The following is a 19,077-nucleotide window of genomic DNA, read 5'->3' as shown; positions in this document are numbered from 1 at the left end:
AAACACACCGTAGATGTACTGAGGGAGTGCAGCTATGGTCATGCTAACCATATGTACAGTTAGCAGCGGCTAACTGAGCGTTTGCATTGTTAGTGTTGAAACTACGGGCCCCACAGAGCTGCCTGAGCCAGTATAGCTCCACTCACTTATATGTGCTCAAGGGAGGGGCAGGTAAAGAGAAGGGCTCCTCAAGAGACTCATCAAAGCTGTCAGAGAGCAACAGTGAGAAAGACAACTTCAACATCACTGCTTCAGTCGGCAAGACAAAAGACTTACTAAAGGGGAGATTTATAAAAAGCTGATTTTAAATAAACCTCATGCCATAGACCTTGTTTTTTCCAACTGAGATACACACAAGACAGACCAATAGATGACACAAACACCCACTCACCTCTCTGGAATTTTGGTCGGTACTGATCTAAGAGGGATGTCCTAAAGAAAGAGACAAAAGTGAGCATCTTTCACACAGACCGTGAACCTTTGCACCCTTGCACCTCTGTGTGTAAATAATGAAGGAATTGACCTCACAACATCGATTACTTAACCACGGCCACCGCTTTTGAAGGATAAGTACTCTATCAAAATTATGTTGCGAGTCTACTCTCTCGCTTACGTACCCAATTATTCTAGAATCAATTACTAATTACTACACAGTTTATAATCGTGAAAATTTGCACCAAATATAATGGTAGAAGATGAGAAAATGACAAGGGTTAATCTACCCAAGTGTCAAGAAGTAGGACAGTTGACGTAATTTTTGTCATGACAACTCTTGGAGAGATTGGCATGGTAATGGATATGGCAATGTAATGTATTTGGTCTTGGTGGACTAGATCTGCTACACTGCTGGTGCTGCTGCTGATTGTTGCTGTTGCTGCTGCAGAGCAAGTACAGAGACCTGCTACTGCCGATACATTCACAGACATGCTGCTGTGAGCAAGTAAGAGATGCTGCTGCTGTACAACATAGCATACATGAATAACCCCTGGTAGCAGATCTATACAGGTGGAGCTGGGGAAGGTGGAGGGTTTCTGAAAGCGCGCTGCAGACTGCTACAGCAAATACTGCCATGTAATTGAATGTTGAGTAACAGCAACCAATCAGGCTGTGCTATGAGATAATGATGTGAATGCTAGCAGATTGAGTTAAGGACCTATCAGCCTGTGCCATCTTGAACTGCACAGGCTGATGCACAAACATGACAGAACTTTGTATAAATATTGACATTAACACACAAGAATAATGTGCAACAAACACTTTCTGCAGTGTATATATATAGTTTAATTTGTTTTCTCCATTAAATATAAAGACTACATCTTTATATTTAATGGAGAAAACAAATTATGGACGTGTAAAATTAATGAATGTGTCAATGTCAAATACAGACAAGCTCTATTTTGGATAAATTAGTTATTCCCCTTTCTAAAAAGATCCACCATACTCCATTCAACTATTTTTTACTTTCCTTGCTGTTGGATGATCATTCAAAATTTAGTTAATTTTGCAATCTACCGTAGAGTCTGATCCAACACTTAGAGATTTATGTCTTGTTTCGAGAACGAACAAAACTCTTTTCACTAGCTTCTGTGGATACCTAGTTTTTGAATAACATGTATAATAACAACACAATAATGTGAATTTGCCAAGAAGGGTTTGTATGTCACAGAAAGCTTAGCAAGTTTGACAGGCAAACTGGCGGATAACAACAAGGCTTATCAGCGCCGCATTTTGATTGGCTATGTGGGCTGTCAGTCATTTATCTGTTGTGAGGTCAATTTTCATTTTTGAACAATCTATTCCTTTAACGTGTGTATCTCTGACCTTGCAGCGACCCTTTCCATTGACCATAGCATCTGTGCAGAATTCCTCTCGGCTCTGCAGATGGGCAAACGGTTTGACGGCCCCCCATGACTCCAGGAAGCGTGTCATTCGCACAGATGCTCGCATCTTCAAACCGTCATTCACACGAGGCTTAGTGACACTGGGGGCCATCAGTGATGGATCTTTTGACTATACACACAAACATAAACGGCACACCAACATATTAAGATTCATATACAGTGACATATAAATGGCAGGCACACACTGCTAATGTTTGTGTTAAATTTTCTACCCGTGGGTCTATGACCAAATAAGTCTTGATGTTGAGCTCTTTAAGGTAGGGGTCTCTCAGGTGACCATTCCCCTCCTCCACCTCATACGCTTTGTTCAAGTGCTTCAGAGTCGCCTCTGTGATGTGAACTCGTCTGATGGAGAAAAAGTAAAAGTAGCAGCTTATGAAGAAAGCCTGATATATGACATTATGATACGGATAATATTCTGCGTGCAACTTCAACAATTTTCGTTTGATAAGTGATTTCATTGCTCATACCCTGGTAATCCACCTGACTCCATATGATTGGCTAAGGTGACATCATGTGACCACACATCAAACTGCCACTTCCGTAAGCCAATCACACCACAGAGGACGTTTCCGGAATGCACACCTACTCGCATGTTAATATCTACACCTGTTGCCTCACGCACCTGCCTGCAAGTGATGATTAGAACAATAATCAGCCTTTCATCTGCCACATATCTTGGCCAGTGCTAGAAAAAAACACTATAAGGAGAAATGCTGTCCTAATGATGATGTGAATGTATATTTTACATGTCGTATAAACATATAAAGACTTACTTGATGGCTTCGCACATGTCAAGGCCCATTTTAACACAGTTTTTGGCATGATTTGGCAGGGAAACGGGGAGGCCAGACACACAGTAATAACAGTCACCTAGAATTTTTATTCGCATGCACTCATTCTCCTAAAGGGGAACAAACACAAGCACAAACAAAGACATCTAATATGTACAATTCTGAGCACAAGTATCTAATTTACCAATTCATCAATGAAATGTTTGTTCAGGAACAAAACTCATTGATAATCAGAATTATATTAGGTTAAATTATATTATGCTACATAGATTCAATTATACACAGTACCATTCTAAAATTTGAGGTCAATTCTATTTTTTTGAAAGAAATTAATACTTTTATTTACCAAGGGTGCATTTCATTGATCAAACGTTACAGTAGACATTTAAAATGTTACAAAAGATTTCTATTTAAAAAAAAAAAATGCTGTTCTTTTGTACTTTCTGTTCAAAAAATGTATCATAGTTTTCACAAAAAGCATATAAAGCAGCACAACTGTTTTCAACATTGATAATAATAAGAAATGTTTCTTGAGTAGAAAATCAGCATATTAGAATGATTTCTGAAGGATAATTTGACACTGAAGACTGGAGTTGATGCTGAAAATTCAGCTTTGCTATCACAGGAATTAAATTTCAAAATATATTAAATAGTATTACAATATTTATATTTCACAGTATTACAGTTTTACTGTATTTTTGATCAAATAAATGCAGCACTGGTGAGCATAATTATATTATATTATACTATACACATCCAATCATATATAATCATACTTACTTTTGCAATCTGGTCAAATTTCCCAAAAAGTTCATTCAGCATGATCACAAGCTCTTTAGGAGAACAGTCACTGGCCAGACGCGTGAAACCCACGATGTCAGCATACAGGACGCTAGCAGAAAGCAAGGGGAAGACAAAAAGAGACAAATGTTATGCGTTTTAGTAGTTAGTTTTGGAACTAAAATAGAGGGAGAAAAAAAAAGTGCTTGCTAGTTTGAATCTCAGGTCATGTTAAATAGGAAGAGAAGACATTTAGGAGTTGATATGACTTGTGCCGAGTCCTTTTTAACGAGGAGAACAACAGCAGCAGCAGCTCAGTGTCAGCTGTCTGAACGGCCAAGAAAGAATAAAAACTTCATAAACACGGCTCATGGAAATTAACCTTTAAGACCCAGCTGTTCTCAATGCTGACTACAAGACCAAACACACACACACACACACACACACACAATCCATGTCATCACACTCCTAATGAACAAGTTCAAAAAGAGAGCGGACCCCATAAATCTCAGCAGGTGAACAGCTCGCTATTGTTTGCTCACACACAGGTGAGTGAATCTGTGTTTTATCTGAGCAGCTGTAAGCCGTCTATCTAAATATAAACGGCTGCCTGAGAACCATGCATTGTGAGAATGGACAAAAACATATTAATAGATGCACCCCACCCCCCTCTCTACTCTTGGGGTTGATGGGAAATAAAACAAATTAAATGAGTGGCCTCATGATGAGCACTCTGAGAGTTAGGACTAACAGACAGACCATTCATTCACTATCAGGACTGGATTAATGAGGAATAGCAAAATTAGAGAATGAAAACAGAACAACGCACAAATGCCTCTAGTATTGTAAGACAGCATTGATGAGTATATGTGCATATGCACAATGATGTGTGTATGTTACCTGACATTCTCGTGTCTCTTCACGTAGAGACTGTGGAAGTTGTTGTCCTGGACCATACGCTGCTGCTCCTCTTTATCTTTACACTTGCAGCGTTCCATTATGGCCAACTTCATCTTCATGGAGATGTACACAGGAAGGACTGACAGTAAAAGGTTTTCCTACAGAACAAACACACACACACACACACTTAAGATAACACCCATAATATATATACAACATTGAGTTTAATGTTAAAGTCTGCTTTGCAAATTGAACATATGAATCCATAATTACAGTAATATTAATTTCATTCTCTAATCTCAAGTGTCCTAATCTTTTACAATTTCTTCTGTTGTTTGACTGTAACAGATTAAGTGTCACCAGGCTGAGATCTGGACTATGAGAAGGTAATGGGAAACTAATAGATTATACGGTATCATTCAGATGAAGAAAGCATTGTATTCACTGTCTTATAAGGACACTTTTGCTCGGTGTGTATGTGTGAATGTTGTCTTTAGGGTTCACCATTAGGACATTGTTTCTGAGCTTTACTATAATGAACATACACTGCCAGGGAGGTTAACAGCCTGCCATTAATCTCTATCCTGCTTTTCAGTGTTCTCTTTATGTGATGTCACTTCCTTAACAACAGTCATAACAAACTGAGAAACAACAATTCCTTTGATTGTAAAAGGACACAATAAGTTTAATTAGAAACAGGATAAACTTATTCCATGATAAACGTATGCCTCCTTGATTAAATTTTCAATGTATAATATAATCCTCAGCTGTCAAATGTAAAGATGAAGCATTAAATAAATTGAAATAATTAAAAAGGTTTGCAAGAGAAAATTCCCAAAGCTTATATTCAAAGTTTTTAAAAAATAAATAAATAAAGTGAAGGTTAATTAAGCCTTATGTTGACCGAATACCTGGGCAGACTGAAGAGAAATTCGTTTGAAGGATCTCAGTCTTGCATAGTTCAAATACTTGGGCAGTTTGAAGAGAGATTTGTAGATTGAAAGCTGTGGTTGCTATAGTGTTGCTAAGCAGTGGCCAAGGTTCCGAGTGGTTGCTAGGACCGAAGATGGGTATATGCTAGGGTGTTCTGGGTGGTTTGTCAGCTAAGGCCAAACTGTTTGTCCAATCCATTAGAAAATATATGACAACTCATGTCAGAACAGACTGAAGGACTGTGCTAAGTTAGATGGACTTAAAGGGTTAGTTCACCCAAAAATCAATCAGTTCGAATCAGTGGTTCGGAGCATGTAACAAACGATCTCAAACTGCCAAAGTCATGTGATTTCAGTAAACAAGGCTTCGTTATGTCATAAGTGTTTCAAAATTTCAATGGTTCACGTGACTTTGGCAGTTTGATACACGCTCTGAACCACTGATTTGAAACAAAAGATTCATAAAGCTTTGTAGCTTTATGAAGCAGTGTTTTGTAATTGCCCTTCACTAGATACTGTTGAATAAAGTCATTATTTTGTTTTTTTGGTGCACAAAAAGTATTCTCGTCACTTCATAACATTAAGGTTGAACCAGTGTAGTCACATGAACTGTTTTAAATATATCTTTAGTAGCTTTCTGGGCATTTGAAAGTCTAAATTAACTTGCTGTCAATGGAGGCCTCACTGAGCCATTGGATTTTATCAAAAATATCTTAATTTGTGTTTTGAAGATGAACGAAGGTCTTACGGGTGTGAAACGACATGAGGGTGAGGGTGAGATTTTTGGGTGAACTAACCCTTTAAGCCCAAAGGGCATTCGTACAGCGTGCAACATAAATTTCATCATCAGCATAGTACGTGCATACTTTACATGTGCAGCCAGACTTTTCTAATCAGCTCACACAAGCGCCTTGATTTTTATGTTTTTTTTTTCCGCAATGTGGCAACACTGGCTGGGCCGTTGTTTCACAGATAGAAGAGAAGAGATGGAACAACAAACTAACAACTTATGGACAAAGCAATAACAACAGACGCCCATTTTGATGAGCGCTTGTCTGAGGGGGTTAATAAGAGATACCTGCAACCCTATTTTAAAGAAGTACACAGACATTTTTATCGCTCATAACTTCTGGAGAGAAATAATGCAATAGTGGACAAAGATTAAACTTTCAAGCAAGCATGTGCTGACCGCCTGTGTTCATGCACACTATCAAATGGAATATACTTTATATACAGTTTTTCTAAAACAGACAGTTTGATGCCCTTACATACCAGACAATAGAAATGACAAATAAATTGTAAGATATCATGGGTGATGTGTATTTGAACATGTATATTTACAAACAACATAATTTGTATTTGTTTTATATATATATATATATATATATATATATATGTTTGCTTTGGTTGTGTCTGTGATGTGTTTAGGTGAAGTCGTATGAGCACCTGTTGTCTCTTCTCAATCTCCAGTTTCATACGAATGCCGAGGCAGCGAAGAGTATCCTGAAATGTCTGCCTGAGAGCTTTCTCCATCAGAACCTTATGAAAAACCCCGACTATAGTTCCACAAACAAACACCACAGCATTTGACAGCAACTAGAGAGAGGGAGAGAGAGAGAGAGACTGACTTTAACATTTTAACATTGAGGTGTTATATCCTTTTCAGCTTCTTTACATACAGACTTGCTGAAGCTGAAAACCTGCTTTCCTTTCTACCAACCCTAATGTGGATTTAATTTTACCTGATTGGTGATGAGGTGTCTGGGGTGGGTTTTGGAGACTGTGAGGTGCACCGAAAGAACAATGATGTGAGACAGAAAGGAGATGATACTCAGGATTACAGCATAGCTCATCTGGAATGGCAGCATGGTGTAGACTGTAATGATGATGAAGAGGAAGAAGGGCACCTGGAGAGAACAAGATGAAGAGTGCAACATCAACATTTATTTAAGACTGACCAGTATTTAATTACAGATTACTGGCCATACGATTTAATGCATGACAGTGAAAACATAAGAAAATTCCTGCTGAGAAAAGTAGCAAGTCTCTGTAAATTATTAAAGCTAGTGTGTTACCTGGTCCCATGGTTGTATTTTTCCAATGCCAAAAATAAAGGCAAAGCCCATTGTGAGGTGTGTGGCCCACACGGAGAGGCCAAGCAAAGTTCTCCATCTCTGAGAGAGGGTCTCTGTACACACTAATATAAACACAGCCAGGAACAAACACAACGCTCCTCCCACAACTCCCACAAATACACCGTGGCCATGTGCATCCTGAAACACATACACACATGGAGAGAGCAAGGTGTTTAGGGCAAATACACATATCACACAAGACAGCTTATTCAAAGGTTTAGGAAAAAGCAGTGTGTGTGTGTGTGTGTGTGGGAGTTGGTGTATGTGCTGGAGTGCATAAGTTTCCAAAGAAATAAAGAAATCTGTTTAAAAGAAATTTGGCAGAAAAATGCAAACATAAAAATGCAGGAGCCAAAAATCCTCAAAAAGCTCCAGAGATCACTTGATTCCATCTGTCACAGAACTAACTCTAGTTTAAAACCAGACACCATCTGAGTGAGCATTAATAGCTGCAACACAATTATGACAAAGGAAAAAAAAAAGGTTAGTTACAGCCCTCTAATTTGATGTTTGCACATTCCAGACAGGCCGTGGATGTTTTAGTGACTCTTTCGACAGGTTACATCATTACAACAGTAGTGAGCGGCAAGTGAGTCATTTAAATCCTGCAATCAACCAATTCATTCAAACACATTGATTCATTCAGGAATAAAACAAATAACTTATGAGAGTCATTTAATTGTTCACTTAGCAGATTCATTCTAAAACACTGATTCATTTAGTTCATTCTACTGTGGCTCAGTTTGGAACTATTTTTGTTTGCAAATAAATCTTTTGTTTTACAAATAAATCTGTTTCATATAAATGACATTATTCTGAACTCTCTATTCTAATATATATATATATATATATATATATATATATATATATATGGGTCATTGACAGATAAGGTTTTTAAAAATTGTAAAAAAAAAAAAAAAAAAAAAACATAATGGAGATATAATTCATTTTGAAGTTTTATTAAGTGTTAACAATGAGATTATGTGGTTTTTAAATTAATTAACACTGCTTTTGTCATTTTTTACATTATTTTCAAACAATGCTAACAGACAGATATCTAGCTAGCTAGCAAAAGGACAATCAAACATTTTATATTTACTACAAGTTTTTAAAATATTATAAAATATTATATTATACCTCATGTTTCGGGGCATGTGTATGAGCAAGTGAAAACATGAATGCTTAAAATAGTTAAAAGAGAGTTTGTTACTTTGCTTCATGACCATGTGGTCCTTTGCAGGTGTCTGAATGATGTCACATCTTGTCACATGATATTGACCGCATGACTTGATCCAAAATGGTCCCTTTATATTGGTTATTCCAAGGCTGACATGAAGATTTATTTTGAAACCTTACAAGGACTTTCAAACCGCAAAGCAATCAGAACTATGGACATTTACAAAGACTTAAATTCCTCTTCTTTAATTTAAATATACATGTATACCCTTTTCTGTTTTTTTTTCTTTCTTTGTTTTTTTTCTTTTTCCTCAATTTCTGAAACTATTTTTCTAATATCTTTCAAATGAATGTTATAGTTCGCAATATATGACTAAGTATTACTGATTCATGGTGATATCAAATTCATCAAAGCATTATTTGTGAAACATTTATATATGTTGAATATATGTGAAACTTGTTCAATAATAAAAAATAAAAAAAAAATTATATTGGTTATTCCGAATGACATCAATGAAATTCATTTTTCACTTTCTCATAACAAAGCAATGACTTCACAAAATTTTAATAACATTTTTCACAGTTAATATATGATGTTATGAAATCATGCCACAATAAAAATATATATACATTTATTACATTTTAAGATATTTTAATCACAAATGAAATGGCTTTATTGGCCTTTGGACGGTTAAATCGAATGACTTTAAAGTACCTTAATATGTAGCAAAATTTAATTAAAACCTTTTGGATTCAATAAAAGAGATCTAGTTGTACTACCTTACATACTTTGGATGTCATATATTTGTTTTTTATTATTAAGGCCTTTGGACAAAAAAAAAAAAAAAAGACCTATCACGTCATTGACCCTTATACAAACTGGAGTGCCATTTGACTACAGTATTTTATTTATTTATTTATTTTACTGTTTTTCTATATTTTTTTTTACTAAAGTTTTTACTGTATTTTTGATGAAATGAGTGCAGCCTTGAACAACTTTGAACAGTAGTATGATCTCTAAATCTCTAAACACATAGAGTACATATATAAAGTTGGATTATTAAAATGATTAAACGACACTATCAGACTAAAAGTCATTACCTGTGTGGGCAAATCACAGCGGTAGGTTGACCCAGCCACTCACCCACCCACCAATATACACACTCACCGCAGTGAGTCCTCCACTCATGTTCACCCATTTAAATCAACCACTCTGAATTACCAATGAGATACTTAACTTTCAAACAGAGCACAAAATACATACCTCAGTCCACAAGCATACAGAATCTAACACCTACACATACCCCCATCATCCTATGGGCTTTGTGAAGGTTCAAATAAATAGTAAAACAAAATACACACACACGCCCACACACACAGAGAGCAACACTGGTTGTAATTCTGCTCCTCCCACGGCCAGTTGGTGCAGAGAGAGGAGGTTACAGTAGTTCTCACAGATGGTATAGTGCTTATCTGCTAAAGAAATGAACAACAGAGGTGTGGAAGGAGCGTTCACGGCCCCTCTTTACATCCAGCTTACCGCAGAGAAGGTTTATGTGCAAGTTTATGTGATAATGTGCCAAAAGAGCCAGAGAGAAAGAGACTTTCATAAAATGTGCCACATATTCCCCAAGAAAAAGCAATTCCAATGGACTTGGCATAAACTGCCAATTACTACAATTAAAACACTCAATTTCCTGTCACGGATAATGCCAGTTCACATCAGCATTGTGATCATCAGGCCTCAGATTACGCAACTACAGCGAATAAGCACCTCAGTAGCCGCAGGATTATGTAAGAGAGGCTGCTTCAATCATCAGACACAATCTGAACAACAAGGACAAACCTGATCCAGAAAGAAGAGCAATGCATGTTGAATACTGACTTTGCTGTGTCTTTCCTAATTTTAAGCAAATGGGTGATGGAGTGTTGGAGCAGTGTTGGAACTGAAGTCTGCAGGAAGGTAGCCCTCCAGGAGCAGGGCTGGCTTCCCCTGCTTTCGAGTGTGTAAGCGTGTATACTGTGTGAGTGCATTTGCATGAATGTGACGTCTCACCAGTTTCAGGCTGAAGAAGAGCACTAGCAGTGTGGCACAGGTGAGCATGCTCAGTCCCAGCAACAGAACGAACGGCTGGTATTGGCTAATGCCAGAAAATTTCCTGTACAATGCTTCCTGTTTCAACTTCTGCTCGTTCAGCAAGTACTTCCCTTTTGCTGGCATTCTGACCAAAGGCAGTGAGGCGACTAAATAATACTGGCCTACCAAAGCAGAGTGATCAGATGCCACAGAAATACACCTCCTCCCAGCCAGCAGAGTGCGGCTATGCTGAAATTCCCATAGAAACCATGTGAGAGTGTGTGGGAGGTCATTCCAGTGCAGAACACTTCAGCTCTACCCTCCACAGCACCATTCTGTGCATGTCCTTTATGATCCTTCTTATTTTTGTACTTTTCCCGTCACTCTGGTTCCTCCTCCTAGTCCTGTTGGAGAGGGCTTCAGGGTTCCACTGTGTGTGCAAGTTGAATGAAAGGTGATGCAATGCAATTACGGATTCTTCAACAGTCCAAAAATTCCTGTCACACAAAAAACAGAGAGTTATTTGTTAGATGTGCTACAATGATCACACTAATATGACACCTACTATAGTCATTCTGACCCACATTGAGAAACACTGAAAATAAAGGGTTAGTTCACCCAAAAATGAACATTCTGTCATTAATTACTTACCTTCATGTCGTTCCAAACACTCAAGACCTTAGTTCATCTTCAGAACACAAATGAAGATCTTTTTGATGAAATCTAAGTGATTTCTGTACTCTCCATTGACAGCTATGCAACTACCACTTTGATGCTTCAAAAAGTTCATAAAGAGATCGTAAAACTAATCCAGATGAATCGAGCGGTTTAGTCCAAATTTTCTGAAAACACACAATTGCTTTATATGATGAACACATTTAATTTAGGCTTTTATTCACATATAAACATTGCACATCAGTTGTGGTAAACAGAAGCTCAATCATGTTTGCTTGACACACGCGAGAACCAATGAGGTTCATTCTCAAGTGTTACGCAGCAGGTTTCAGCTTCCCAAGAAGCTCTTGTAGGTTGAGTTGAGCTTCTGTTTATGTTCGTTGATCAATGTTTATATGTGAATAAAAGCCTAAATTCAATCTGTTCATCATATAAAGTGATCGTGTCCCTTCAGATAATTTAGACTAAACCACTCAATTCATATGGATTAGTTTTAGGATCTCTTTATGAACTTTTTGAAGCGTCAAAGTGGTAGTTGCGTAGCTGTCTATGGAGTACTGAAATAGCTCAGTTTTCAATGAAATCATCTTCATTAATGACAAAAGAATTTGAATTTTTGGGTGAACTAACCCTTTGAAGAGATATGAAACAGAAATGAAACTTACCCCCAAATTGTTCCTAACCTGTATGAGTTACTTTCTTCTGTTGAAAACAAAAGAAAATATTCTGAAGAATGTTTGTAACCAGACAGTTGACGGTAGTCATTGACTTCCAAAGTATTTTTTTTCCCACTATAGAAGTCAGTGGTTACAATCAACTGTTTGATTACCAAACATTCTTCAAAATATCTTCTTTTGTGTTCAACAAAAGAAAGAAACTCATACAGGTTTGGAATAACTTGAGGGCAAGTAAGTGATGACAAAAATTTAATTCTTGGGTGAACTATCCCTTTAAGGAGCTTTTCATTTAGAAACTAACTTGGGTTTGTTTCAAAAGCTGTGGAATCATGCATCAAGATTAGAGAGCACATTTTCAGGTCAACTCTCCTTAGATCTCTATAAACACTGCTCTGTTCAATCATTCCCACACTGGCGGCTCTCTGTGCCTGTAAAAAGGCTTTTGGGTAGAGTTCAACATTTGTGTGGATTCAGTGCTCTCTTCATTACTGAGCCTCATGCTGATGGCTGTTGTCCATGGCATCCTTTGGCAAAACCTGCAGCTACACTCAGATTGAGAGGAGTGGAGCTTTACAAAGAAAAACCTGAGTGAACACTGAACACAGATTATGTCCACGGTGCAGGCAGCTGTTATTGATCTTACTATGAAGCCCATTTGATTAAAAATGTTTCTTGAACAGAAAATCAACATATTATAATAATTTCGGAATGATCATGTGACACTAAAGACTGGAGTAATGATGCTTTGCCTTCACAGGAATAATTACATTTATATATATATATATATATATATATATATATATAAAACAGTTCTTTTAAATTGTGTTAATGTTTCACAATATATTATACTGCAATTTAGATTAGCATAGCCTTGGTTAGCATAAGAGACTAGTGTAGTGTAAAAATCTACAGTACATACACTAGAGGGCTTTTCACACTGCACTTAACCACGGATTATCGTCGTTCTAAACACCGCTTTTAAACCTGAGTAAAGGAGCGTTTCACACTTGTAACTGTAGATGTAGATGTGAGGTTAGCACCGCTTTTGTGGTGTTAACTACGCATTGCGGTGCCAAAGTTGCACAGTGTGAAACGATGCGGTGTTAGAATGTTACAACTAGATGCTTAGCAAGCGACAACCTATCGCGTGCCTTATATTCACGCGCTTTGGGCAGTCTGGAAACACTGCATGATGTATAAACAGTCGTTTCTGCATATGATAGGAAAAATGTCAAACGGCAATGGAAAACGTGACAACTGGAGTGAAGAAGAGACATTTTATAATTCAAAAAGTTCACTTTAGCAAGTCAGCAATGTTTAATATGAGGACATGTAATACTAGAGTTTTAAACTGGTCACGTGTTGCGTTTGTCCAGTCAGTGACACTGACACTGCAAATATGCAGATAAGGACTTTATCCCGGGGTTTAGGAATGTGCAGTGTGTAACGATAGCTTATGAATACCCAGGATTAACTGTTAACCCCGGGTATAGTATAAGCAGTGTGAAACGTGAATAAAGATAACCCAGGATTTCATTTACCAGGGGTTTAGAATGACCCAGGATTAACAATTTCAAGTGTGAAAAGGCCTTAGTTGACCTCCCTTATCGACTAGTTAGTTGTTGGACATCTAGTTGATTAGTTTATCGTCATCATCATTATGACCCATCCTTGATCTGAATGTGCTGGAAAACAATCTGCATCAATACATCCTCGTTCAGGTGGAGGAAACAGTCCACAGAGGAAGAAGAGTAAATAAGCTGCATCCAAAGGTCATGATTTCTCATTGCAGGTTATTATTGTTTGAGGAGGGCAACCAAACGATCATGGAAGCGTAAGCAACAGCTTCACATCTGAATGTACACACACCATGAACACACTAAACCATCAAGAGTGTTTCAAATGACGCTAAACCCGGCTGTGCTGACGCACTGCTGACAAACGGATCACTGATAACAGCTCTGAAAACTAAGAAATATTTTTGTCTGTACTCATTTCCCGTAAATTCATTGGATTACCAAAAAAGTATTAGAAATATCCCCTAACACTATTAAAAAAGCTGAAAGTCAAAGGACAAGCTCCATTGAAGTGCCCCTGAAAAGAAGCACAGAAAAAAAGCAGAGAGAGAGAGAGAGAGAGAGAGAGAAAGATGTAGAGCGATAGAGAACTGGGATTCTCCACTTTTTTTCTCTTTGTTAAGGGTCATTAAAGACCTGAATGACAGTACCATGTCACTCTCTCACTCTCCCAGACAAATGCACCCAAGCCAACAAGCGGCCTTTATATTCCCAAACTAAAGTTACCATGGCAAAGGAACAATCCAACAGGGCAATAACCGAAAGAAAGACAGAGAGAGGGTGGGAGAGACAGAAGGAATGAGAGTGAATAGTCTTTCCATGCGGAAACAGGGAGGTTCAAATCCTCCTGGCTGCTGCTGTAGTTCCTGTAAGCGCACAGCAAAGAGCGGTGAAGCTCTGAACCTGCACAATGATGTGACGCTTAACATTACACAAGCATAGGCAGGCCCGCATTAACACATAGGGTCCTGGGGCTATAGCAAACTGTTGGTGCCACATAATTTTCTACCGCAGGAATAATTAGTATTTGTTTTTTTAACACACAGAGAAACAATGTAGGGCTGGGTAAAAAATATTGATTTCTCGATTTTAATCGACAGTCACGATTTAAATGTTTATATTGAAAAAAAAAAGAATTGGAGTAGAAATATTATGATTATGTTATTCTAAACTTTATTTAGGCCTATTATAAAAAACATCATTGAGTGTTATTTAAGTGTTTGTATATAAATAAGTTAATTTTAACCTTCAATATTATAATGTAGTACCAACTGACTCCCATGTGTAGTTTACAGCATTAGTTGAGATTTTTTTCCTCTAGAAAATTTGCCATGTACTGTATCTGATATACTACATCCAAAATAATTGATATCGATAGCTTGGCCAGAGGCGTTGAGCTCGGTAAAGCCACAGTTTCCTCTTAATCTAAGGGGCCGTTCACACAGAACGCGTTTTTCTATTCCAATGCGCTACTTTCCCATTGTTTTTCTATGTAAACACGCGCTTGACGGACGTGCATGACCGTTACGCTCGCGTCTCGCGTCTTTTGCAGCGCCTCGCACATGAGCGCCGCGTTTTTAAGACGCCGTGTCAAGTTAAAAGAATTTCAACTTTTACACGCAGCGCCGCTCATCAATGTCAGTTCCAAAACAGTGGACCAATCAGAAGAACTCGGAGGCGGGGCAAGCGTTGCGACTGCGAGCTTCTGTTTACAGTAGCAAGTTGGCATGACAACTGTTTTATATGACTGCAACATGGCGGAGTAGGTGCTCATTATTATCTTATTTTCTTTTTTTTGATGTCAAAACTTCTATCTGTCAATTCTGCTGTTTGCCTATTTCTATTATTTCCGTTATTGTCGTTATTGCCTTTATTGCCTCATGTCTCAAAAGCGCGTCTCGAGACATCGCGTTCTACGCTGTGCTTTTTTTAAAACCACTTGAGCGCCACGTCTCGCGTTTTTAGACGCAAAGACGCGTTCTGTGTGAACGGCCCCTAACAGCTTCTCCTCCATATCGCTTCAAAATATAGCATTCTGTACAGAATTGAAATGGGTCCGATATGTTTTCTGGTATGCGCCGACTCGCTCATATGATCCGCTTTGTGCTATTGTGTCTCTGGACTGGAGCAGACTGCGTGTGCGCTGCGGTGGTTCGCTTGACACTAACGTGAAACCAGACTTCATTCGCCCAAATGAAAAGCATATTTACATTGTGAATCATTCCCTATCCCCTGTATAGTGCACTATGTGCCATTCACCATGTAGAAAATAGTAAATGGTAAAAAACAATTTTAGCCACAGCTTCAGTGTCTATTTATAATGTAGGGGGTGGGATGCTTTAGATTCTAGAGAGCATTTGATTGGACAGAAAATCTGATGAGAAGCTGAAGTGCAGAGTGATGTCACCAAAATCACTGATTCATATTGACAGAAGTGAGAGACTGTAAGTTTTGAATGCTTATAACTTCTAAATGGGAATTTTGTCATTGTTTTGGAGCACACAGGCTTATAGATACCAGTAAAGCTAACATATTCATACTAATTAGGGATGCACAATAAATCACAATTAACATGAAATCGGGCTTAAACCGATTTGGCTTAGTGCGATTTACTCCAAACTCACTTCATAACATTAGTTGAGTGTTTGAAAACATCCTTCTGTGAGATGATGTGGCTTCAGCATATTATTTCACAGTATTCTATACAGTGATAAAGGCTGTCGATTAGCATTGAAGTATTAATATATACTTTATTATCATGAAAATACCCGAGAAGGCTTGAAGAACTCAGATAAACCATATATTGTCATAGTCGTGTGTTCATTAAAAACATTACAGAGCTGGCAATTACAATGAGGAGAATTATATCTTTTAATTATTATTATTTCAATTAATAAACTATTGTCAATAAAATATTGTCAGGCAGAAACCTTGTATCTCTATATTTTATCTTTTTTTTCCCATAAATCATTACTTTTGGTCACTCTTTAGGTCTGCTTGTGGATTTTGCAAATATTTAACCAATGAAAAGTATTAAAAACTGCTTATGACTAAACCTTGTAACTCCATTGGCTCCTTGACCTGTTGGTAAAACCTCATAACACCACCTGCTTCCTGAATCATGAATGAAGTGTCGCTCGCAGTTTGCATCGTATCTGCTTGCTTGAAGGTAAAAAAAAAGAACTGGTTGTTTGAATAAGAACAGCGTTTTCTTGACTCAAGAAGCACTATATTTAAAGGCTAATCATTTGTGTATTTGAGGAGCGGAGAAGAGTGTCTTAAATAGCCTGTGCATAGCACTTTATCTTTTTATAACGAGATTTTGACATATTGATGCACTTGCTGCCTAAGATGCGGCTGATGCCGTTCTAATGATGGACAAGATCAGACATTTACTGATGAGAAACTTTGTAACTTCATTTGAGCTTGATTTTGTTAACAAAAAAGTATTTTGCCTATGTCACAATATGAGGTAAATCCGGCCCTGTTTGTGTCTTATGGAAAAAATAACACAATTTCATACATAATGTCTTTCAATAATTCAAGCACTTTTCAAGTACCTTTTCATAAATATGGCTGTTTTCAAGGGTTTTCCAGGACTTCAATTTCAAAAAGTCAAATTCCAGTACTTCAAGCATTAAGCACCTTGTACGAACCTTGACAGCACTAAAATCAGCCTCCTTGAGGGTCAGACTTCATGCAGATGCAAATCAACAACACCACAGACCAGTGACACAGTAAGATCAATGCATGCTACTCTTTTTTCAACAAATAAAAGTCCTATTCTCTGCCTTAATGCAGTAAAACCTATTGGAACACTCTATTTTTAATTTCCTTTTTTGTTGTCCACTATAGGCAGCACCATCCACTGATTTTTTTAATGCTGAAATTATGACAATAGGCTAATTATTAGGGATAATGACTGCAATATGACTGTGATAAGATTTTAATGCTTTCCTCTGTAATGTTTATGGAAATGCAAAGACCAAAGGCTAGGCCCGTGATTATCTTCTGGTAGGTGTGTGCACCAATAATAGCATATGCATAAGATGAGAAAGCAAAAAAGACGAGGTCCCCATTTAGATTAATTTCCATTTGATTTAAATTCCTTCTGGAAAATACTTTTTAAACTTGTTGTGAGGAATCACATACAGTGGCTTTTGCAATAGACTGATTAAATGTTTACTGCATATTATTTATACTTCATAGATTATTATCTGTCTTCTTAACACATGACAACTGACCACTGCTTAAAAAACCCACTCTGAATCCTTTCATTTGCTAAGACACTTGAGAGAGTTGTGTTCAACCAACTGTCTACTTATCTCACACAGAACAACCTCCTGGACAACCACCAGTCTGGTTTCAAGAGTGGCCACTCAACTGAGACTGCTCTGCTCTCAGTCACTGAAGCCCTGAGACTGGCACGAGCAACTTCAAAATCATCAGTACTCATCTTGCTGGATCTGTCTGCTGCTTTTGACAGAGTTAACCACCAGATCCTCCTGTCAACGCTCATGTCAAAGGGCATCTCGGGAACCGCACTCCAGTGATTCAAGTCTTACCTCTCAGGTAGGTCCTTCAGGGTATCTTGGAGAGGTGAGGTGTCCAAGTCACATCATCTTGCTACTGGGGTACCTCAGGGCTCCGTGCTTGGACCACTTCTCTTCTCCATCTACATGTCATCATTAGGATCTGTCATTCAGGATCATGGTTTCTCCTATCACTGTTATGCTGCTGACACACAACTCTACCTTGCATTCCAACCAGATGATCCGACGGTTGCTGGTCGCATTGCAGCCTGCCTGACAGCCATTTCTGCCTGGATGAAGGACCACCACCTTCAACTCAACCTTGCAAAGACGGAACTGCTTGTGGTCGGTGCCAACCCAACACCATTCATCATAACCTTTCAATTCAACTTGGGTCGTTAACCATTACTCCTTCCAGGACAGCCAGGAATCTTGGTGTGATGATGGATGATTGTTTAAACTTCACAGATCATGTTGCGACAACGGCCCGGTCCTGCAGATTTGCCTTGTACAACATCAGGAAGATTAGACCCTTCCTATCGGAGCATTCCACACAAATTCTTGTCCAAGCTCTTGTTCTATCCAGACTGGACTATTGTAATGCTCTCTTGGCTGGCCTTCCAGCATGCACTGTCAAGCCTCTACAACTGATCCAGAATGCTGCAGCAAGACTTGTCTTCAACGAACCGAAGAGAGCGCACGTCACTCCTCTCTTCATCAGTCTGCATTGGCTGCCAGTAGCTGCTTGCATTCAATTCAAGGCTCTGATGTTTGCCTACAGAACGACCGCTGGCTTTGCACCGCTATACCTTAACTCACTTCAGACTTATGCGCCCTCCAGAAACTTGCGTTCTGCAAGTGAACGGTGCCTTGTGGTGCCATCACAAAGGGGTACAAAAACACTTACGGACCTTCTCCGGG

At 38.3% G+C, this 19,077-nt stretch overlaps 1 protein-coding gene across 4 annotated transcripts in view; it reads right to left on the bottom strand.

The window, feature by feature from the left end:
• The window catches only part of adcy7 (adenylate cyclase 7), a 55,877-nt gene that overhangs the window by 14,059 nt on the left and 22,741 nt on the right, over nucleotides 1–19,077 (bottom strand). For 2 of the 4 annotated variants that reach the window (XM_048185008.1, XM_048185010.1), the window contains exons 2-13: nucleotides 10,675–11,192; nucleotides 7,383–7,580; nucleotides 7,050–7,214; nucleotides 6,754–6,903; nucleotides 4,376–4,533; nucleotides 3,476–3,587; nucleotides 2,678–2,805; nucleotides 2,372–2,530; nucleotides 2,114–2,246; nucleotides 1,822–2,010; nucleotides 392–432; nucleotides 147–206 (exon numbers count right to left, since the gene is read on the bottom strand). In XM_048185008.1, coding sequence (XP_048040965.1) covers nucleotides 147–206; nucleotides 392–432; nucleotides 1,822–2,010; nucleotides 2,114–2,246; nucleotides 2,372–2,530; nucleotides 2,678–2,805; nucleotides 3,476–3,587; nucleotides 4,376–4,533; nucleotides 6,754–6,903; nucleotides 7,050–7,214; nucleotides 7,383–7,580; nucleotides 10,675–10,839 — 1,658 coding nt within the window. In that variant the 5' untranslated portion in view covers nucleotides 10,840–11,192. Of the gene's footprint in view, nucleotides 1–146; nucleotides 207–391; nucleotides 433–1,821; nucleotides 2,011–2,113; nucleotides 2,247–2,371; nucleotides 2,531–2,677; nucleotides 2,806–3,475; nucleotides 3,588–4,375; nucleotides 4,534–6,753; nucleotides 6,904–7,049; nucleotides 7,215–7,382; nucleotides 7,581–10,674; nucleotides 11,193–12,035; nucleotides 12,060–19,077 lie in introns of those variants that run through there. The other 2 variants (XM_048185009.1, XM_048185011.1) reach the window with 2 other exon arrangements.

This window comes from Megalobrama amblycephala, linkage group LG3, assembly GCF_018812025.1.
Source record: "Megalobrama amblycephala isolate DHTTF-2021 linkage group LG3, ASM1881202v1, whole genome shotgun sequence".
NCBI lineage: Eukaryota > Metazoa > Chordata > Actinopteri > Cypriniformes > Xenocyprididae > Megalobrama > Megalobrama amblycephala.
Note: the sequence above shows the minus strand (reverse complement) of the source record. Positions and strands in the feature narration are given on the sequence as shown.